General features: G+C 48.9%; 1 protein-coding gene across 2 annotated transcripts in view; it reads left to right on the top strand.

Annotated features, from left to right (window-relative positions):
* The window catches only part of FAM219A (family with sequence similarity 219 member A), a 137,669-nt gene that overhangs the window by 96,858 nt on the left and 20,493 nt on the right, over positions 1-20,318 (top strand). For both annotated transcript variants that reach the window (XM_069745865.1, XM_069745864.1), the window contains exon 2: positions 288-387. In XM_069745865.1, the coding sequence (XP_069601966.1) occupies positions 288-387 (100 nt within the window). The remainder of the gene's footprint in view (positions 1-287; positions 388-20,318) is intronic.

A 20,318-nucleotide genomic window follows, 5' to 3' on the forward strand; every position in this document is an offset into this window, starting at 1 on the left:
TGGGGGTATTCAGGGACCTATGGATTTGTAAGGCTGCCACACAATACAATGGAGAGGGCTGAATCCCCTATAGGTGTGAATGGAGTCGGCCTTGTGCTGTCTATTCATATCCATGGGGGGACAGCTGGCCTCTAAATGGGGTCACAGGACCTCTGTAGTGGGTCCCCCTGGTGGCAGCTCCAGGCATTGACAGCACAACCATACACATACCGCATCCCGATTCTCACACTGTCCAGTACCTGACTGTTGTATGACCTGCACTGATCGTTCTCTGTAATCCCCCGCAGGACCCCGCCGCAGCCGCCATATCAGACGGAGACTGTGATATCCGAGAGGGAGAGAGTGTGTCCATGAACTACAAGCCCTCCCCGCTGCAGGTGAAGTTAGGTGAGTGCTGGAGACCACCCATCATCAACAGAAGAGCGACCGCTCCTGAAATGTAAGAAAAGGAAATGATCCACAAACCAGCAGAGGGCGCTGTATGTATACAGTGAATGCACCAGCAGAATAGTGAGTGCAGCTCTGGAGTATAATACAGGATGTAACTCAGGATCAGTAATGTAATGTATGTACACAGTGACTGCACCAGCAAAATAGTGAGTGCAGCTCTGGGGTATAATACAGGATGTAACTCAGGATCAGTAATGTAATGTATGTACACAGTGACTGCACCAGCAGAATAGTGAGTGCAGCTCTGGGGTATAATACAGGATGTAACTCAGGATCAGTAATGTAATGTATGTACACAGTGAATGCACCAGCAAAATAGTGAGTGCAGCTCTGGGGTATAATACAGGAGGTAACTCAGGATCAGTAATGTAATGTATGTACACAGTGAATGCACCAGCAGAATAGTGAGTGCAGCTCTGGAGTATAATACAGGATGTAACTCAGGATCAGTAATGTAATGTATGTACACAGTGACCGCACCAGCAAAATAGTGAGTGCAGCTCTGGGGTATAATACAGGATGTAACTCAGGATCAGTAATGTAATGTATGTACACAGTGACTGCACCAGCAGAATAGTGAGTGCAGCTCTGGAGTATAATACAGGATGTAACTCAGGATCAGTAATGTAATGTATGTACACAGTGACTGCACCAGCAGAATAGTGAGTGCAGCTCTGGGGTATAATACAGGATGTAACTCAGGATCAGTAATGTAATGTATGTACACAGTGACTGCACCAGCAAAATAGTGAGTGCAGCTCTGGGGTATAATACAGGATGTAACTCAGGATCAGTAATGTAATGTATGTACACAGTGACCGCACCAGCAAAATAGTGAGTGCAGCTCTGGGGTATAATACAGGATGTAACTCAGGATCAGTAATGTAATGTATGTACACAGTGACTGCACCAGCAGAATAGTGAGTGCAGCGCTGGAGTATAATACAGGATGTAACTCAGGATCAGTAATGTAATGTATGTACACAGTGACTGCACCAGCAGAATAGTGAGTGCAGCGCTGGGAGTATAATACAGGATGTAACTCAGGATCAGTAATGTAATGTATGTACACAGTGACTGCACCAGCAGAATAGTGAGTGCAGCTCTGGGGTATAATACAGGATGTAACTCAGGATCAGTAATGTAATGTATGTACACAGTGACTGCACCAGCAGAATAGTGAGTGCAGCTCTGGAGTATAATACAGGATGTAACACAGGATCAGTAATGTAATGTATGTACACAGTGACTGCACCAGCAGAATAGTGAGTGCAGCTCTGGGTTATTAAACAGGATGTAACTCAGGATCAGTAATGTAATGTATGTACACAGTGACTTCACCAGCAGAATAGTGAGTGCAGCACTGGGAGTATAATACAGGATGTAACTCAGGATCAGTAATGTAATGTATGTACACAGTGACTGCACCAGCAGAATAGTGAGTGCAGCCCTGGAGTATAATACAGGATGTAACTCAGGATCAGTAATGTAATGTATGTACACAGTGACTGCACCAGCAGAATAGTGAGTGCATCTCTGTGGTATCATACAGGATGTAACTCAGGATCAGTAATGTGATGTATGTACACAGTGACTGCACCAGCAGAACAGTGAGTGCAGCTCTGGAGTATAATACAGGATGTAACTTAGGATCAGTAATGTAATGTATGTACACAGTGACTGCACCAGCAGAATAGTGAGTGCAGCGCTGGGAGTATAATACAGGATGTAACTCAGGATCAGTAATGTAATGTATGTACACAGTGACTGCACCAGCAGAATAGTGAGTGCAGCTCTGGGGTATAATACAGGATGTAACTCAGGATCAGTAATGTAATGTATGTACACAGTGACTGCACCAGCAGAATAGTGAGTACAGCTCTGGAGTATAATACAGGATGTAACTCAGGATCAGTAATGTATGTACACAGTGACTGCACCAGCAGAATAGTGAGTGCAGCGCTGGGAGTATAATACAGGATGTAACTCAGGATCAGTAATGTAATGTATGTACACAGTGACTGCACCAGCAGAATAGTGAGTGCAGCTCTGGAGTATAATACAGGATGTAACACAGGATCAGTAATGTAATGTATGTACACAGTGACTGCACCAGCAGAATAGTGAGTGCAGCTCTGGGTTATTAAACAGGATGTAACTCAGGATCAGTAATGTAATGTATGTACACAGTGACTTCACCAGCAGAATAGTGAGTGCAGCACTGGGAGTATAATACAGGATGTAACTCAGGATCAGTAATGTAATGTATGTACACAGTGACTGCACCAGCAGAATAGTGAGTGCATCTCTGTGGTATCATACAGGATGTAACTCAGGATCAGTAATGTGATGTATGTACACAGTGACTTCACCAGCAGAATAGTGAGTGCAGCCCTGGAGTATAATACAGGATGTAACTCAGGATCAGTAATGTAATGTATGTACACAGTGACTGCACCAGCAGAATAGTGAGTGCATCTCTGTGGTATCATACAGGATGTAACTCAGGATCAGTAATGTGATGTATGTACACAGTGACTGCACCAGCAGAATAGTGAGTGCAGCTCTGGGTTATTAAACAGGATGTAACTCAGGATCAGTAATGCAATGTATGTACACAGTGACTTCACCAGCAGAATAGTGAGTGCAGCACTGGGAGTATAATACAGGATGTAACTCAGGATTAGTGATGTAATGTATGTACTTAGTGATTGCACCAGCAGAATAGTGAGTGCAGCTCTGGGGTATAATACAGGATGTAACTCAGGATCAGTAATGTAATGTATGTACACAGTGACTGCACCAGCAGAATAGTGAGTGCAGCTCTGGAGTATAATACAGGATGTAACTCAGGATCAGTAATGTAATATATGTACACAGTGACTGCACCAGCAGAATAGTGAGTGCAGCTCTGGAGTATAATACAGGAAGTAACTCAGGATCAGTAATGTAATGTACGTACACCGTGACTGCACCAGCAGAATAGTGAGTGCAGCTCTGGAGTATAATACAGGATGTAACTCAGGATCAGTAATGTAATGTATGTACACCGTGACTGCACCAGCAGAATAGTGACTACAGCTCTGGAGTAGGCTACGTCAAGTAACATTGTAGTATCGTCTCTGTTGTCTTGCACTGTAGGCAGACATGTATCTTGTGAGTCTTGGCCTCTGGTTATTGTTGGCTTTTCCTGCTCTTCTCATTATCTATCTATATAATCGTCTAAGGGGTACTTCCGTCTGTCTGTCTGTAATGGAAATCCCGCATCGCAGATTGGTCGCGGCCAGCCACGAATTCGCCCCTCCTTACTCCCCTCCAGTCAGCACTCACACAGGGTTAATGGCCTCCGTTATGCCGTGGGTAACGCACTCCATTAACGCTGCTTATTAACCCTGTATGACTAATTTTTTACTATTGATGTTGCCTTTGCAGCATCAATAGTAAAAAGATATAAAGTTAAAAATAATTTTTAAAAAATTGTGCTATTCTCACCTTCCGACGTTCACCGATGCGCGCGACGCTGCCGCCCGCTTCCGTTTCCAGAGATGCATTGCGAAATTACCCAGAGGACTTAGCGGTCTCGCTTCATCACTGGGAACGGAAGCTGGCGGCAGCATCGCGCGCATCGGCACAGCTTTGCTGGACGCCGGAGGGTGAATATATAACTGTTTTTTATTTAATTTTTTTTTATACTACGTGGGCTGTGTTATATACTGCATGGGCTGTGTTATATGCTACTTGGCCTGTGTTATATACTGTGTGGGCTGTGTTATATGCTGCGCGGGCTGTGTTATATACTACGTGGCTGCTCTATACTACGTGGGCAGTGTTATATACTGCGCGGGCTGTGCTATATACTGCGTGGCCTGTGTTATATACTACGTGGGCTGAGCTATATATTAAGTGGGCTGTGCTATATACTACGTAGGCTGTGCTATACACTACGTGACCTGTGTTATATACTGTGTGAGCTGTGCTATATATTCCGTGAGCTGTGCTATATACTATGTGGGCTGTTATATACTACGTGGCTGCTATATACTACGTGGCTGCTATATACTATGTGTCTGTGCTATATACTACATGGCTGTCTGTGTTACGTGGGCTGTGTTATATACTGTGTGGGCTGTTCTATATGCTGTGTGGGCTGTGTTATATACTACGTGGCTGTGCTATATACTACGTAGGCTGTGTTATATACTATGTGGCTCCTATATACTACGAGGCTGTGTTATATACTATGTGGCTGCTATATTTTATGTGGGCTGTGTTATATACTACTTGGCTGTGCCATATACTGCTTGGCTGTTCTATATACTACGTGGCTGTGTTATATACTACGTGGCTGTGCTATATACTACGTGGCTGTGTTATATACTACGTGGCTGTGCTATACACTACGTGGGCTGTGTTATATACTACGCAGCTGTGCTATATACTACGTGGGCTGTGTTATATACTACGTGGCTTATATTTACTACGAGGCTGTGTTATATACTACGTGGCTGTGTTATATACTACGTGGCTGTGCTATACACTACGTGGGCTGTGTTATATACTACGCAGCTGTGCTATATACTACGTGGGCTGTGTTATATACTACGTGGCTTATATTTACTACGAGGCTGTGTTATATACTACGTAGCTGTGCTATATACTACGTGGGCTGTGTTATACTACGTGGCTCCTATATACTACGAGGCTGTGTTATATACTATGTGGCTGCTATATATTACGTGTGCTATGCTGTATACTATGTGGACTGTGTTATATACTACGTGGATGCTGTATATACTACGTGGCTGTGCGATATACTACGTGGGCTATGCAATATACTACGTGGCTGTGTTATGTACTTCGTGGCTGTGTTATATACTACGTGGCTGTGGTATACACTACGTGGGCTGTGTTATATACTACGTAGCTGTGCTATATACTACGTGGGCTGTGTTATATACTACATGGCTCCTATATACTACGAGGCTGTGTTATATACTACGTGGCTGCTATACATTACGTGGGCTGTGTGTTGTGAGTTCTGTTTTTGGGCTCCCTCTGGTGGTTACTGATGGTACTGGGTGATTTGTGTTCTGCTGTCTCTGGTGTCCACCTGTTCTATTAGGATTTGGGAGTTTCCTATTTAACCGGGCTTTCTTGTCATTTCCCCGCCGGCTATCAAGGTTATCAGAGTGTTTTGTTACCTCAGCTTCTGGCTTCAGTAATCTTCAGGACAAGCTAAGTTTTTGATTTTCTTGTTCCACGTTTTGCTTTATTTTTGTCTTGTCCAGCTTGCATATAATTGTTTCTTTGCTGCTGGTTGCTCTAGTGGGCTGTAATTGCTCCTCATGTTCCATGAGTTGGAACATGAGTTCAAGTAATTTCAGGATGGTTTTTTGAAGGGTTTTTTGCTGACCGCGCAGTTTACTTTTGTATCCTCTGCTATCTAGTTTTAGCGGGCCTCATTTTGCTGAATCTGTTTTCATACTGTGTATGTGCCTTCCTCTCATTTCACCGTCATTATATGTGGGGGGCTGCTATTTCTGTGGGGTATTTCTCTGGAGGCAAGAGAGGTCTGTGTTTCTTCTAATAGGGGAAATTAGATCTTCGGCTGGTGCGAGACGTCTAGGATCAACGTAGGCACGTTCCCCGGCTATTGTTATTTGTGTGTTCAGGTTTAGGGTCGCGGTCAGCTCAGGTTCCGTCACCCTAGAGCTCGTTGGTGCTTGTCCTTTTGTGATTCCCTGCCATTGGAATCATGACAGTATAGCCGGCCAAAATGTTTGGGCTGAAGTAGGAGGAAAAGTAGTCTGAGGAAGTTTTTTTTTTTTTCTCTCCTCTGAGGTTGCTGCCTAGCCTTAATTGCAGCCTGGCTGATTTTTTTTTTTTTCCTCCTCTTAATCCTTGAATGGCTCTGACCTTAGCTGTTTATCATGGACGTCCAGAGTTTAGCTTCCAGCTTGAATAATCTTGCTGCTAAGGTTCAAAATATACAAGATTTTGTTGTACATGCTCCTATGTCTGAACCTAGAATTCCTATCCCAGAGTTCTTTGCTGGAGATAGATCTAGTTTTCTGAATTTTAGGAACAATTGCAAGCTGTTCCTTTCTTTGAAATCTCGCTCTTCTGGAGACCCTGCTCAGCAGGTTAAGATTATTATATCTTTCCTGCGGGGTGACCCTCAAAATTGGGCATTTGCATTGGCACCAGGGGATCCTGCGTTGCTCAATGTGGATGCGTTTTTTCTGGCATTGGGTTTGCTCTATGAGGAACCTAACCAGGAGATTCAGGCTGAAAAAGCTTTATTAGCTCTCTCTCAGGGGCAAGATGAAGCAGAAATATATTGTCAAAAATTTCGGAAATGGTCAGTGCTTACTCAGTGGAATGAGTGCGCCCTGGCTGCAAAGTTCAGAGATGGCCTTTCTGAGGCCATTAAAGATGTTATGGTGGGGTTCCCTGCGCCTACGGGTCTGAATGAGTCTATGACTATGGCTATTCAGATTGATCGGCGTTTACGGGAGCGCAAACCTGTGCACCATTTGGCGGTGTCTTCTGAACAGGCACTTGAGACAATGCAATGTGATAGAGTTCAGTCTAGAAGTGAACGGCAAAACTATAGGCGGAAAAATGGGTTGTGCTTTTATTGTGGTGATTCAGCTCATGTTATATCAGCATGCTCTAAACGCACAAAAAAGGTTGATAAGTCTGTTGCCATTGGTACTTTACAGTCTAAGTTCATTCTGTCTGTGACTCTGATTTGCTCATTATCATCCATTTCCGTCGATGCCTATGTAGATTCAGGCGCTGCCCTGAGTCTTATGGATTGGTCATTTGCCAAGCGATGTGGATTTAGTCTGGAGCCTCTGGAAGTCCCTATTCCTTTGAAGGGAATTGACTCTACACCTTTGGCTATGAACAAACCTCAGTACTGGACACAAGTGACCATGCGTATGACTCCCGTTCATCAGGAGGTGATTCGCTTCCTGGTATTGTATAATTTACATGATGTTCTAGTACTTGGTCTGCCATGGTTACAAACTCATAATCCAGTCCTTGACTGGAAATCAGTGTCTGTGTTAAGCTGGGGTTGTCAGGGGGTTCGTGATGATGCACCTCCGATTTCTATCGCTTCATCTACTCCTTCTGAGGTTCCTGTATTTTTGTCTGATTATCGGGATGTTTTTGAGGAGCCTAAGCTCAGTTCGCTTCCTCCTCACAGGGATTGCGATTGTGCTATAGATTTAATTCCTGGTAGTAAATTTCCTAAAGGTCGTTTGTTCAATCTGTCAGTGCCAGAGCATACTGCTATGCGGGATTATGTTAAGGAGTCCTTGGAAAAGGGACATATCCGTCCATCTTCGTCCCCTTTGGGAGCAGGTTTTTTTTTCGTGGCCAAAAAAGATGGGTCCTTGAGGCCTTGTATAGATTATCGTCTTTTGAATAAGATTACCGTAAAATATCAGTATCCTTTGCCTTTGTTGACTGATTTGTTTGCTCGCATTAAGGGGGCTAAATGGTTCACTAAGGCTACGTTCACATTGGCGTTCCGCCAATGTGCGTCGCTGTTGCGCCGGCGACGCAGCGGCGACGCGCCCCTATGTTTAACATAGGGGACGCGTGCGTTTTTAGGGTGGCGTTTTTCGACACTTGCGTCGTTTCCGACGCTAGCGTCGGACGCAAGAAAATGCAACAAGTTGCATTTTCTGTGCGTCCGATTTTGGTAAAAAAACGACGCACGCGTCGCAAAACGCGCGCGTTTTTTCGTGCGTCGCGCGTTGCGTCGCCGACGCAGGGCGGCGCAACGCTAGTGTGAACGTAGCCTAAGATTGATCTTCGGGGTGCGTATAATCTTATACGAATAAAGCAAGGTGATGAGTGGAAAACCGCATTTAATACGCCTGAGGGCCATTTTGAGTATTTGGTAATGCCTTTCGGACTTTCTAATGCTCCTTCAGTCTTCCAGTCCTTTATGCACGATATTTTCCGTGAATATCTGGATAAATTTATGATTGTGTATTTGGATGATATTTTGGTTTTTTCTGATGACTGGGAGTCTCATGTTCAGCAGGTCAGGAAGGTGTTTCAGGTCCTGCGGGCTAATTCCTTGTTTGTAAAGGGCTCAAAGTGTCTCTTTGGAGTCCAGAAGGTTTCTTTTTTGGGGTATATTTTTTCCCCTTCTACTATTGAGATGGATCCCGTCAAGGTTCAGGCTATTTGTGACTGGACGCAGCCTGCATCTCTTAAGAGTCTGCAGAAGTTCTTGGGCTTTGCTAATTTCTATCGTCGTTTTATAACTAATTTTTCTAGTGTTGTTAAGCCTTTGACGGATTTGACTAAGAAGGGTGCTGATGTTGCTGATTGGTCTCCTGCGGCTGTGGAGGCCTTTCAGGAACTTAAACGCCGGTTTTCTTCTGCTCCTGTGTTGCGTCAGCCAGATGTTTCGCTTCCTTTCCAAGTTGAGGTTGATGCTTCCGAGATTGGAGCGGGGGCGGTTTTGTCACAGAGAAGCTCCGATTGCTCGGTGATGAAGCCATGTGCGTTCTTTTCTAGAAAATTTTCGCCCGCTGAGCGGAATTATGATGTGGGTAATCGGGAACTTTTGGCCATGAAGTGGGCATTTGAGGAGTGGCGTCATTGGCTGGAGGGTGCTAGACATCGTGTGGTGGTCTTGACTGATCACAAAAATCTGATTTACCTTGAGTCTGCCAGGCGTCTGAATCCTAGACAGGCTCGTTGGTCACTGTTTTTCTCTCGTTTCAATTTTGTGGTTTCATACCTGCCAGGTTCAAAGAATGTGAAGGCGGATGCTCTTTCTAGGAGTTTTGTGCCTGACTCCCCTGGAAATTCTGAGCCCACTGGTATCCTTAGGGATGGGGTGATTTTGTCGGCCGTCTTCCCAGACTTGCGACGCGCTTTGCAGGAGTTTCAGGCGGGTAAACCTGATCGTTGTCCGCCTGAGAGACTGTTTGTTCCGGATAGTTGGACCAGTAGAGTCATCTCCGAGGTCCATTCTTCTGCGTTGGCAGGTCCTGGAATATTTGGTACTAGAGACTTGGTGGCCAGGTCTTTTTGGTGGCCTTCCTTGTCGAGGGATGTGCGTTCTTTTGTGCAGTCTTGTGAGGTTTGTGCTCGGGCTAAGCCTTGCTGTTCTCGAGCCAGTGGATTGTTGTCACCTTTGCCTATCCCGAAGAGGCCTTGGACGCACATTTCCATGGACTTTATTTCGGATCTCCCTGTCTCTCAAAAAATGTCTGTCATCTGGGTTGTGTGTGACCGCTTTTCTAAAATGGTTCATCTTGTACCCTTGCCTTCCTCCTCTGAGTTGGTCCCTCTGTTTTTTCAGAACGTGGTTCGTTTGCATGGGATTCCGGAGAACATCGTTTCTGACAGGGGATCCCAGTTTGTGTCTAGATTTTGGCGGACTTTCTGTGCTAAGATGGGCATTGATTTGTCCTTTTCATCTGCATTCCATCCTCAGACGAATGGCCAGACGGAGCGAACTAATCAGACCTTGGAAACTTATTTGAGGTGTTTTGTTTCTGCTGATCAGGATGACTGGGTTACCTTTTTGCCGCTGGCCGAGTTTGCCCTTAATAATCGGGCTAGTTCTGCTACCTTGGTTTCTCCTTTCTTTTGTAATTCGGGGTTTCATCCTCGTTTTTCCTCTGGTCAGGTGGAGCCTTCTGATTGTCCTGGAGTGGACATGGTGGTGGATGGGTTGCATCGGATTTGGAGTCATGTGGTGGACAATTTGAAGTTGTCCCAGGAGAAGGCTCAGCAGTTTGCTAATTGCCGTCGCCGCGTGGGTCCTCGACTTCGTGTTGGGGACTTGGTGTGGTTGTCTTCTCGTTTTGTTCCTATGAAGGTCTCTTCTCCTAAGTTCAAGCCTCGGTTCATCGGTCCTTATAGGATCTTGGAAATTCTTAACCCTGTGTCGTTTCGTTTGGATCTCCCGGCATCTTTTGCTATTCATAATGTGTTCCATCGGTCGTTGTTGCGGAGGTATGAGGTACCTGTTGTTCCTTCGCTTGAGCCTCCTGCTCCGGTGCTGGTGGAGGGAGAGTTGGAGTATGTTGTGGAGAAGATCTTGGATTCTCGTGTTTCCAGACGGAAACTCCAATATTTGGTCAAGTGGAAGGGTTATGGTCAGGAGGATAATTCTTGGGTGGTTGCCTCTGATGTTCATGCTGATGATTTGGTCCGCGCTTTTCATAGGGCTCATCCTGGTCGCCCTGATGGTTCTCGTGAGGGTTCGGTGACCCCTCCTCAAGGGGGGGGTACTGTTGTGAGTTCTGTTTTTGGGCTCCCTCTGGTGGTTACTGATGGTACTGGGTGATTTGTGTTCTGCTGTCTCTGGTGTCCACCTGTTCTATTAGGATTTGGGAGTTTCCTATTTAACCTGGCTTTCTTGTCATTTCCCCGCCGGCTATCAAGGTTATCAGAGTGTTTTGTTACCTCAGCTTCTGGCTTCAGTAATCTTCAGGACAAGCTAAGTTTTTGATTTTCTTGTTCCACGTTTTGCTTTATTTTTGTCTTGTCCAGCATGCATATAATTGTTTCTTTGCTGCTGGTTGCTCTAGTGGGCTGTAATTGCTCCTCATGTTCAATGAGTTGGAACATGAGTTCAAGTAATTGCAGGATGGTTTTTTGAAGGGTTTTTTTTCTGACCGTGCAGTTTACTTTTGTATCCTCTGCTATCTAGTTTTAGCGGGCCTCATTTTGCTGAATCTGTTTTCATACTGTGTATGTGCCTTCCTCTCATTTCACCGTCATTATATGTGGGGGGCTGTTATTTCTGTGGGGTATTTCTCTGGAGGCAAGAGAGGTCTGTGTTTCTTCTAATAGGGGAAGTTAGATCTTCGGCTGGTGCGAGACGTCTAGGATCAACGTAGGCACGTTCCTCGGCTATTGTTATTTGTGTGTTCAGGTTTAGGGTCGCGGTCACCTCAGGTTCCATCACCCTAGAGCTCGTTGGTGCTTGTCCTTTTGTGATTCCCTGCCATTGGAATCATGACAGCTGTGCTGTATACTACGTGGGCTGTGTTATATACTACGTGGATGCTATATACTACGTGGCTGTGCTATATACTACGTGGGCTGTGCAATATACTACGTGGCTGTGTTATGTACTACGTGGCTGTGCTATATACTACATGGCTGTGTTATTTAATAAGTGGCTGTGCCATACACTACGTGGGCTATGTTGTATACTATATAGCTCTGCTATATACTACGTGGGCTGTGAAATATACTACGTGGCTGTGTTATATATTACGTGGCTGTGTTATATGCTACGTGGCTGTGCTATACACTACGTGTGCTGTGTTATATACTGCGTAGCTGTGCTATATACTACGTGGGCTGTGTTATATACTATGTGGCTCCTATATACTATGAGGCTGTGTTATGTACTACGTGGCTGCTATATACTACATGGACTGTGCTATATACTACGTGGGCTGTGTTATATACTACGTGGCTGTGCTATATACTACGTGGCTGTCTGTGTTACGTGGGCTGTGCTATATACTATGTGGCTGCTATATACATCTGCTATATAATTGTCTAAAGGTCACTTCCGTCTGTCTGTCTGTCACAGATATTCATTGGTCGCGGCCTCTGTCTGTCATGGAAATCCAAGTCGCTGATTGGTCGTGGCAAAACGCCCACGACCATTGCCACGACCAATCAGCGACGGGCACATTCCGGCGGCAAAATGGCCATTCTTTCCGCTCCGTACTCCCCTCCAGTCAGCGCTCACACAGGGTTAATGGCAGCGTTACCGGACCGCGTTATGCCGCGGTGTAACGCACTCCATTAACGCTGCTATTAACCCTGTGTGACCAACTTTTTACTATTGATGCTGCCTATGCAGCATCAATAGTAAAACTATCTAATGTTACAAATAATAATAATAAAAAAAAAAAGGTTATTCTCACCTTCCGAGGTCGCGTGCTGTCCTCGGCAGTGCAAGCAGCAAGTTCCGGTGCCAAGAATGCTATGCGAGAAGGACCTGCCATGACGTCACGGTCATGTGACCGCGACCTCATCACAGGTCCTGCGCTCATACCAACCCTGGGACCGGAAGCTGCCACGTGCACCGCACACAGGCGCCAGGACTTCAAGGGGCCTTCGGAAGGTGAGTATATGTTTATTTTTTATTTTAAGTCTTTTTTAACCACGCGTATAGTGCCCACATTGCTATATACTACGTGGGCTGTGTTACATAGTGCGTGGGCTCTGTTATACACTACGCAGCTGTGCAATACGCTACGTGACTGTTATATACTACGTGGGCTGTGCAATATACTACATGCCTGCGCAATATACTACGTGGCTCTACAATATACTACGTGGCTATGTTATATACTACGTGACTGTGTTATATACTACGTGGGCTGTGCAATATACTACATGCCTGCGTAATATACTACGTGGCTGACTAATATACTACGTGGCTCTGCTATATACTACGTGGCTGACCAATATACTACGTGGCTGTGCAATAAACTACGTAGCTGTGCAATACACTACGTGCCTATGTTGTATACTGCGTACGCTGTGTTACATACTACGTAGCTCTGCTATATACTACGTCAGTTGTGTTATATACTACGTCACTGTGCAATATAGTACGTAGCCTGTGCTATATACTACCTACATATTCTAGAATACCCGATACGTTAGAATCGGGCCACCATCTAGTATTGATATTATTCCTGACCTCGAGCTCTGATAGAATTTCCTGCTCTGCTGTTCGGGAACTGGATTTTATCAACCACATGTCTGTCCTGTCCTTCATCTGATGACTGATTACTGCTGAGTAGTGATGAGCGAGTATAATCGTTGCTCGGGTGATCTCCGAGTATTTGTGACTGCTCAGAGAGTTAGTTTTCCTTGCTGCAGCTGCACGATTTACAAATATTAGCCAGCCTGAGTACATGTGGGGGTTGCCTGGTTGCTAGGGAATCCCCACATGTACTCAGGCTGGCTAGCAGCTGTAAATCATGCAGCTGTGGCAAGGAAAACTAAATCTCCGAGCAGTCACAAATACTCGGAGATCACCAGAGCAATGAGTATACTTGCTCATCACCACTGCTGAGCAATCAGAGGTGAACCTCGTGTGTAATTATAGAAAAATAATTCAAACTTTTATCTGTCGTGTTACACTGTGTTATCTGTGGTGTTACATAGGACTGCAGGTGACATCTCCTACATTATCTGTAGTCAGAGTTATCACTGTGTTATCTGTGGTGTTACATAGGACTGCAGGTGACATCTACATTATCTGTAGTCAGAGTTATCACTGTGTTATCTGTGGTGTTACATAGGACTGCAGGTGACATCTACTACATTATCTGTACTCAGAGAGATATCACTGTGTTATCTGTGGTGTTACATAGGACTGCAGGTGACGTCTACTACATTATCTGTATTCAGAGAGATATCACTGTGTTATCTGTGGTGTTACATAGGACTGCAGGTGACATCTACTGTTATCTGTATTCTTACATAGGACTGTGGCTCTTTGCACTGGGGGAGCGGCAGGCATGATTAATGTATTTGTTATTAGTAGTTTTCTTCTTGCTGTATTGGAGTGAAGAGGATGCTGAGGTTTTATAGTCTGTGGTGCTGGGGATCATACCTCCGGCTTCCATAAATCCATCATGTTGGTAATCATTAATGTGTGCAGCCCGCACCAATCACTAAAACTCTGTGTTATGTCTTATTCTCCATCCTTCCTGATGTTGCACTGAACGTCTCCATCTTTTATCATCGGTGCTTTTTAAGTTCAACATTTTGTATTGATAATTTTTTTACATCAATTGCACCTCCATTTTTATTTCTGTCTATTTTATGTCTGCAGCCACCACTAGGAGGAGCTCCCTGTATACAGAGATACATGATAAGATCCTGTCTGCAGTCACCACTAGGGGGAGCTCCCTGTATACAGAGATACATGATAAGATTCTGTCTGCAGTCACCACTAGGGGGAGCTCCCTGTATACAGAGATACATGATAAGATCCTGTCTGCAGCCACCACTAGGGGGAGCTCCCTGTATACAGAGATACATGATAAGATCCTGTCTGCAGCCACCACTAGGGGGAGCTCCCTGTATACAGAGATACATGATAAGATCCTGTCTGCAGCCACCACTAGGGGGAGCTCCCTGTATATAGAGATACATGATAAGATCCTGTCTGCAGCCACCACTAGGAGGAGCTCCCTGTATACAGAGATACATGATAAGATCCTGTCTGCAGCCACCACTAGGGGGAGCTCCCTGTATACAGAGATACATGATAAGATCCTGTCTGCAGCCACCACTAGGGGGAGCTCCCTGTATACAGAAATACATGATGAGATCCTGTCTGCAGTCACCACTAGGAGGAGCTCCCTGTATACAGAGATACATGATAAGATCCTGTCTGCAGTCACCACTAGGGGGAGCTCCCTGTAAACAGAGATACATGATAAGATCCTGTCTGCAGTCACCACTAGAGGGAGCTCCCTGTATACAGAGATACATGATAAGATCCTGTCTGCAGTCACCACTAGGGGGAGCTCCCTGTATACAGAGATACATGATAAGATTCTGTCTGCAGTCACCACTAGGGGGAGCTCCCTGTATACAGAGATACATGATAAGATTCTGTCTGCAGCCACCACTAGGGGGAGCTCCCTGTATACAGAGATACATGATAAGATCCTGTCTGCAGTCACCACTAGGGGGAGCTCCCTGTATACAGAGATACATGATAAGATTCTGTCTGCAGTCACCACTAGGGGGAGCTCCCTGTATACAGAGATACATGATAAGATTCTGTCTGCAGCCACCACTAGGGGGAGCTCCCTGTATACAGTGATACATGATAAGATCCTGTCTGCAGTCACCACTAGGGGGAGCTCCCTGTATACAGAGATACATGATAAGATTCTGTCTGCAGTCACCACTAGGGGGAGCTCCCTGTATACAGAGATACATGATAAGATTCTGTCTGCAGCCACCACTAGGGGGAGCTCCCTGTATACAGAGATACATGATAAGATCCTGTCTGCAGTCACCACTAGGGGGAGCTCCCTGTAAACAGAGATACATGATAAGATCCTGTCTGCAGTCACCACTAGGGGGAGCTCCCTGTATACAGAGATACATGATAAGATTCTGTCTGCAGCCACCACTAGGGGGAGCTCCCTGTATACAGAGATACATGGTAAGATTCTGTCTGCAGCCACTACTAGGGGGAGCTCCCTGTATACAGAGATACATGATAAGATCCCGTCTGCAGCCACTACTAGGGGCAGCTCCCTGTATACAGAGATACATGATAAGATTCTGTCTGCAGCCACTACTAGGGGGAGCTCCCTGTATACAGAGATATATAATAAGATCCCGTCTGCAGTCACCACTAGGGGGAGCTCCCTGTATACAGAGATACATGATAAGATCCCATCTGCAGCCAACACTAGGGGGAGCTCCCTGTATACAGAGATACATGATAAGATCCTGTCTGCAACCACCACTAGGGGGAGCTCCCTGTATACAGAGATACATGATAAGATTCTGTCTGCAGTCACCACTAGGGGGAACTCTCTGTATACAGAGATACATGATAAGATCTTGTCTGCAGTCACCACTAGGGGGAGCTCCCTGTATACAGAGATACATGATAAGATCCTGTCTGCAGTCACCACTAGGGGGAGCTCCCTGTATACAGAGATACATAAGATCCTGTGTGCAGTCACCACTAGGGGGAGCTCCCTGTGTACAGAGATACGTGATAAGATCCTGCGTGCATCCACCACTGGGGGAGCTCCTTGCATTCAGTCATGCATAAGATATTGGTACAGTCACCACTAGGGGGAGCTCTTGGATTATTTTCCTTGCTCGGTTTATTGTAACATCTATATTAATCTTTTGAGCTCCCTCTAGTGGTGGCTGCAGTTAGAGAGAATATTGTGTGTACCTTTTATATATGAAGAGTATAGGGGTAATTGCAGAGTATCTTCTTCCATATGTAACATAGTCATAAAGGGTTCAACATTTACATAAAAAAATTGTCCAAAATACATGTTTGCATCTCTGCAGGTGACTAGAGCAGAGTTCACATTGTATTACTGCATTACTGAGCCTGTGATCAGACATAATTCCCCTCCGTTGGTGAATAAGCCGGTGATGGTCCTGACTGCTGTGTCATCTCTGCTGATTGTGCACCGGTCGTCGTCTGCTCCGAGGCTTCGCTGCGTCAGCAAATGATGTGCACAATCTGATGTTCATTAGTATTTGTACTCGTGTCTGCCGCTCTCCTCGTGTCTGCCGCTCTCCTCGTGTCTGCCGCTCTCCTCGTGTCTGCCGCTCTCCTCGTGTCTGCCGCTCTCCCCGTGTCTGCCGCTCTCCTCGTGTCTGCCGCTCTCCCCGTGTCTGCCGTTCGCCTCGTGTCTGCCGTTCTCCCCGTGTCTGCCGTCCTCCCCGTGTCTGCCGTCCTCCCCGTGTCTGCCGTTCTCCCCGTGTCTGCCGTTCTCCTCGTGTCTGCCGTTCTCCTCGTGTCTGCCGTTCTCCTCGTGTCTGCCGTTCTCCTCGTGTCTGCCGTTCTCCCCGTGTCTGCCGTTATCCTCGTGTCTGCCGCTCTCCTCGTCTCTGCCGCTCTCCTCGTGTCTGCCGCTCTCCTCGTGTCTGCCGCTCTCCCCGTGTCTGCCGCTCTCCCCGTGTCTGCCGCTCTCCCCGTGTCTGTCGCTCTCCTCGTGTCCGCCGTTCTCCCCGTGTCTGCCGTTCTCCTCGTGTCTACCGCTCTCCTCGTGTCTGCCGCTCTCCTCGTGTCTGCCGCTCTCCCCGTGTCTGCCGCTCTCCCCGTGTCTGCCGCTCTCCCCGTGTCTGCCGCTCTCCTCGTGTCTGCCGTTCTCCCCGTGTCTGCCGTTCTCCCCGTGTCTGCCGTTCTCCCCGTGTCTGCCGTTCTCCCCGTGTCTGCCGTTCTCCTCGTGTCTGCCGTTCTCCCCGTGTCTGCCGTTCTCCTCGTGTCTGCCGTTCTCCTCGTGTCTGCCGTTCTCCTCGTGTCTGCCGTTCTCCTCGTGTCTGCCGTTCTCCCCGTGTCTGCCGTTCTCCCCGCGTCTGCCGTTCTCCCCGTGTCTGCCGTTCTCCTCGTGTCTGCCGCTCTCCTCGTGTCTGCCGCTCTCCTCGTGTCTGCCGCTCTCCTCGTGTCTGCCGCTCTCCCAGTTTCTGCCGCTCTCCCCATGTCTGCTGCTCTCCCCGTGTCTGCCGCTCTCCCCGTGTCTGCCGCTCTCCCCGTGTCTGCCGCTCTCCTCGTGTCTGCCGTTCTCCTCGTGTCTGCCGCTCTCCTCGTGTCTGCCGCTCTCCTCGTGTCTGCCGCTCTCCCCGTGTCTGCCGTTCGCCTCGTGTCTGCCGTTCTCCCCGTGTCTGCCGTTCTCCCCGTGTCTGCCGTTCTCCCCGTGTCTGCCGTTCTCCTCGTGTCTGCCGCTCTCCTCGTGTCTGCCGCTCTCCTCGTGACTGCCGCCCTCCCCGTGACTGCCGTTCTCCCCGTGTCTGCCGTTTTCCCCGTGTCTACTGCTCTTCCTGTGTCTGCCACCCTCGCCGTGTCTGCCGCTCTCCTCGTGTCTGCCATTCTCCTCGTGTTTGTCTTGTGACTGCCGTTCTCCCCATGACTGCCACCCTCCCCGTGTCTGTCGCCCACCCCGTGTCTGCCGCCCTCCCTGTGTCTGCCGTTCTCCTCGTGTCTGCCGCTCTCCCCGTGTCTGGCGTTCTCCCCGTGTCTGCTGTTCTCCTCGTGTCTGCCGTTCTCCTCGTGTCTGCCGTTCTCCCCGTGTTTGCCGTTCTCCCCGTGTCTGCCGTTCTCCCCGTGTCTGCCGTTCTCTTTGTGTTTGCCGTTCTCCCCGTGTCTGCCGTTCTCCTCGTGTCTGCCGCTCTCCTCGTGTCTGCCGCTCTCCTCGTGACTGCCGCCCTCCCCGTGACTGCCGTTCTCCCCGTGTCTGCCGTTTTCCCCGTGTCTGCTGCTCTTCCTGTGTCTGCCGCCCTCGCCGTGTCTGCCGCTCTCCTCGTGTCTGCCATTCTCCTCGTGTTTGTCTTGTGACTGCCGTTCTCCCCATGACTGCCACCCTCCCCGTGTCTGTCGCCCACCCCGTGTCTGCCGCCCTCCCTGTGTCTGCCGTTCTCCTCGTGTCTGCCGCTCTCCCCGTGTCTGGCGTTCTCCCCGTGTCTGCTGTTCTCCTCGTGTCTGCCGTTCTCCCCCTGTCTACCGCTCTCCCCGTGTCTGCCGTTCTCCTCGTGTATGCCGCTCTCCCCGTGTCTGCCGCTCTCCCCGTGTCTGCCGTTCTCCCCGTGTCTGCCGTTCTCCCCGTGTCTGCCGTTCTCCCCGTGTCTGCCGTTCTCCTCGTGTCTGCCGTTCTCGTGTCTGCCGTTCTCCTCGTGTCTGCCGTTCTCCCCGTGTCTGCCGTTCTCCCCGTGTCTGCCGCTCTCCCCGTGTCTGCCGCTCTCCCCGTGTCTGCCGCTCTCCTCGTGTCTGCCGTTCTCCTCGTGTCTGCCGCTCTCCTCGTGTCTGCCGCTCTCCTCGTGTCTGCCGCTCTCCCCGTGTCTGCCGCTCTCCCCGTGTCTGTCGTTCGCCTCGTGTCTGCCGTTCTCCCCGTGTCTGCCGTTCTCCCCGTGTCTGCCGTTCTCCTCGTGTCTGCCGCTCTCCTCGTGTCTGCCGCTCTCCTCGTGACTGCCGCCCTCCCCGTGACTGCCGTTCTCCCCGTGTCTCCCGTTTTCCCCGTGTCTGCTGCTCTTCCTGTGTCTGCCACCCTCGCCGTGTCTGCCGCTCTCCTCGTGTCTGCCATTCTCCTCGTGTTTGTCTTGTGACTGCCGTTCTCCCCATGACTGCCACCCTCCCCGTGTCTGTCGCCCACCCCGTGTCTGCCGCCCTCCCTGTGTCTGCCGTTCTCCTCGTGTCTGCCGCTCTCCCCGTGTCTGGCGTTCTCCCCGTGTCTGCTGTTCTCCTCGTGTCTGCCGTTCTCCCCCTGTCTACCGCTCTCCCCGTGTCTGCCGTTCTCCTCGTGTCTGCCGCTCTCCCCGTGTCTGCCGCTCTCCTCGTGTCTGCCGCTCTCCCCGTGTCTGCCGTTCTCCCCGTGTCTGCCGTTCTCCCCGTGTCTGCCGTTCTCCTCGTGTCTGCCGTTCTCATCGTGTCTGCCGTTCTCCTCGTGTCTGCCGTTCTCCCCGTGTCTGCCGTTCTCCCCGTGTCTGCCGCTCTCCCCGTGTCTGCCGCTCTCCCCGTGTCTGCCGCTCTCCCCGTGTCTGCCGCTCTCCTCGTGTCTGCCGCTCTCCTCGTGTCTGCCGCTCTCCCCGTGTCTGCCGCTCTCCCCGTGTCTGTCGTTCGCCTCGTGTCTGCCGTTCTCCCCGTGTCTGCCGTTCTCCCCGTGTCTGCCGTTCTCCTCGTGTCTGCCGCTCTCCTCGTGTCTGCCGCTCTCCTCGTGACTGCCGCCCTCCCCGTGACTGCCGTTCTCCCCGTGTCTCCCGTTTTCCCCGTGTCTGCTGCTCTTCCTGTGTCTGCCACCCTCGCCGTGTCTGCCGCTCTCCTCGTGTCTGCCATTCTCCTCGTGTTTGTCTTGTGACTGCCGTTCTCCCCATGACTGCCACCCTCCCCGTGTCTGTCGCCCACCCCGTGTCTGCCGCCCTCCCTGTGTCTGCCGTTCTCCTCGTGTCTGCCGCTCTCCCCGTGTCTGGCGTTCTCCCCGTGTCTGCTGTTCTCCTCGTGTCTGCCGTTCTCCCCCTGTCTACCGCTCTCCCCGTGTCTGCCGTTCTCCTCGTGTCTGCCGCTCTCCCCGTGTCTGCCGCTCTCCTCGTGTCTGCCGCTCTCCCCGTGTCTGCCGTTCTCCCCGTGTCTG

This window comes from Ranitomeya imitator, chromosome 1, assembly GCF_032444005.1.
Source record: "Ranitomeya imitator isolate aRanImi1 chromosome 1, aRanImi1.pri, whole genome shotgun sequence".
In the NCBI taxonomy this organism is placed as follows: Eukaryota; Metazoa; Chordata; class Amphibia; order Anura; family Dendrobatidae; genus Ranitomeya; species Ranitomeya imitator.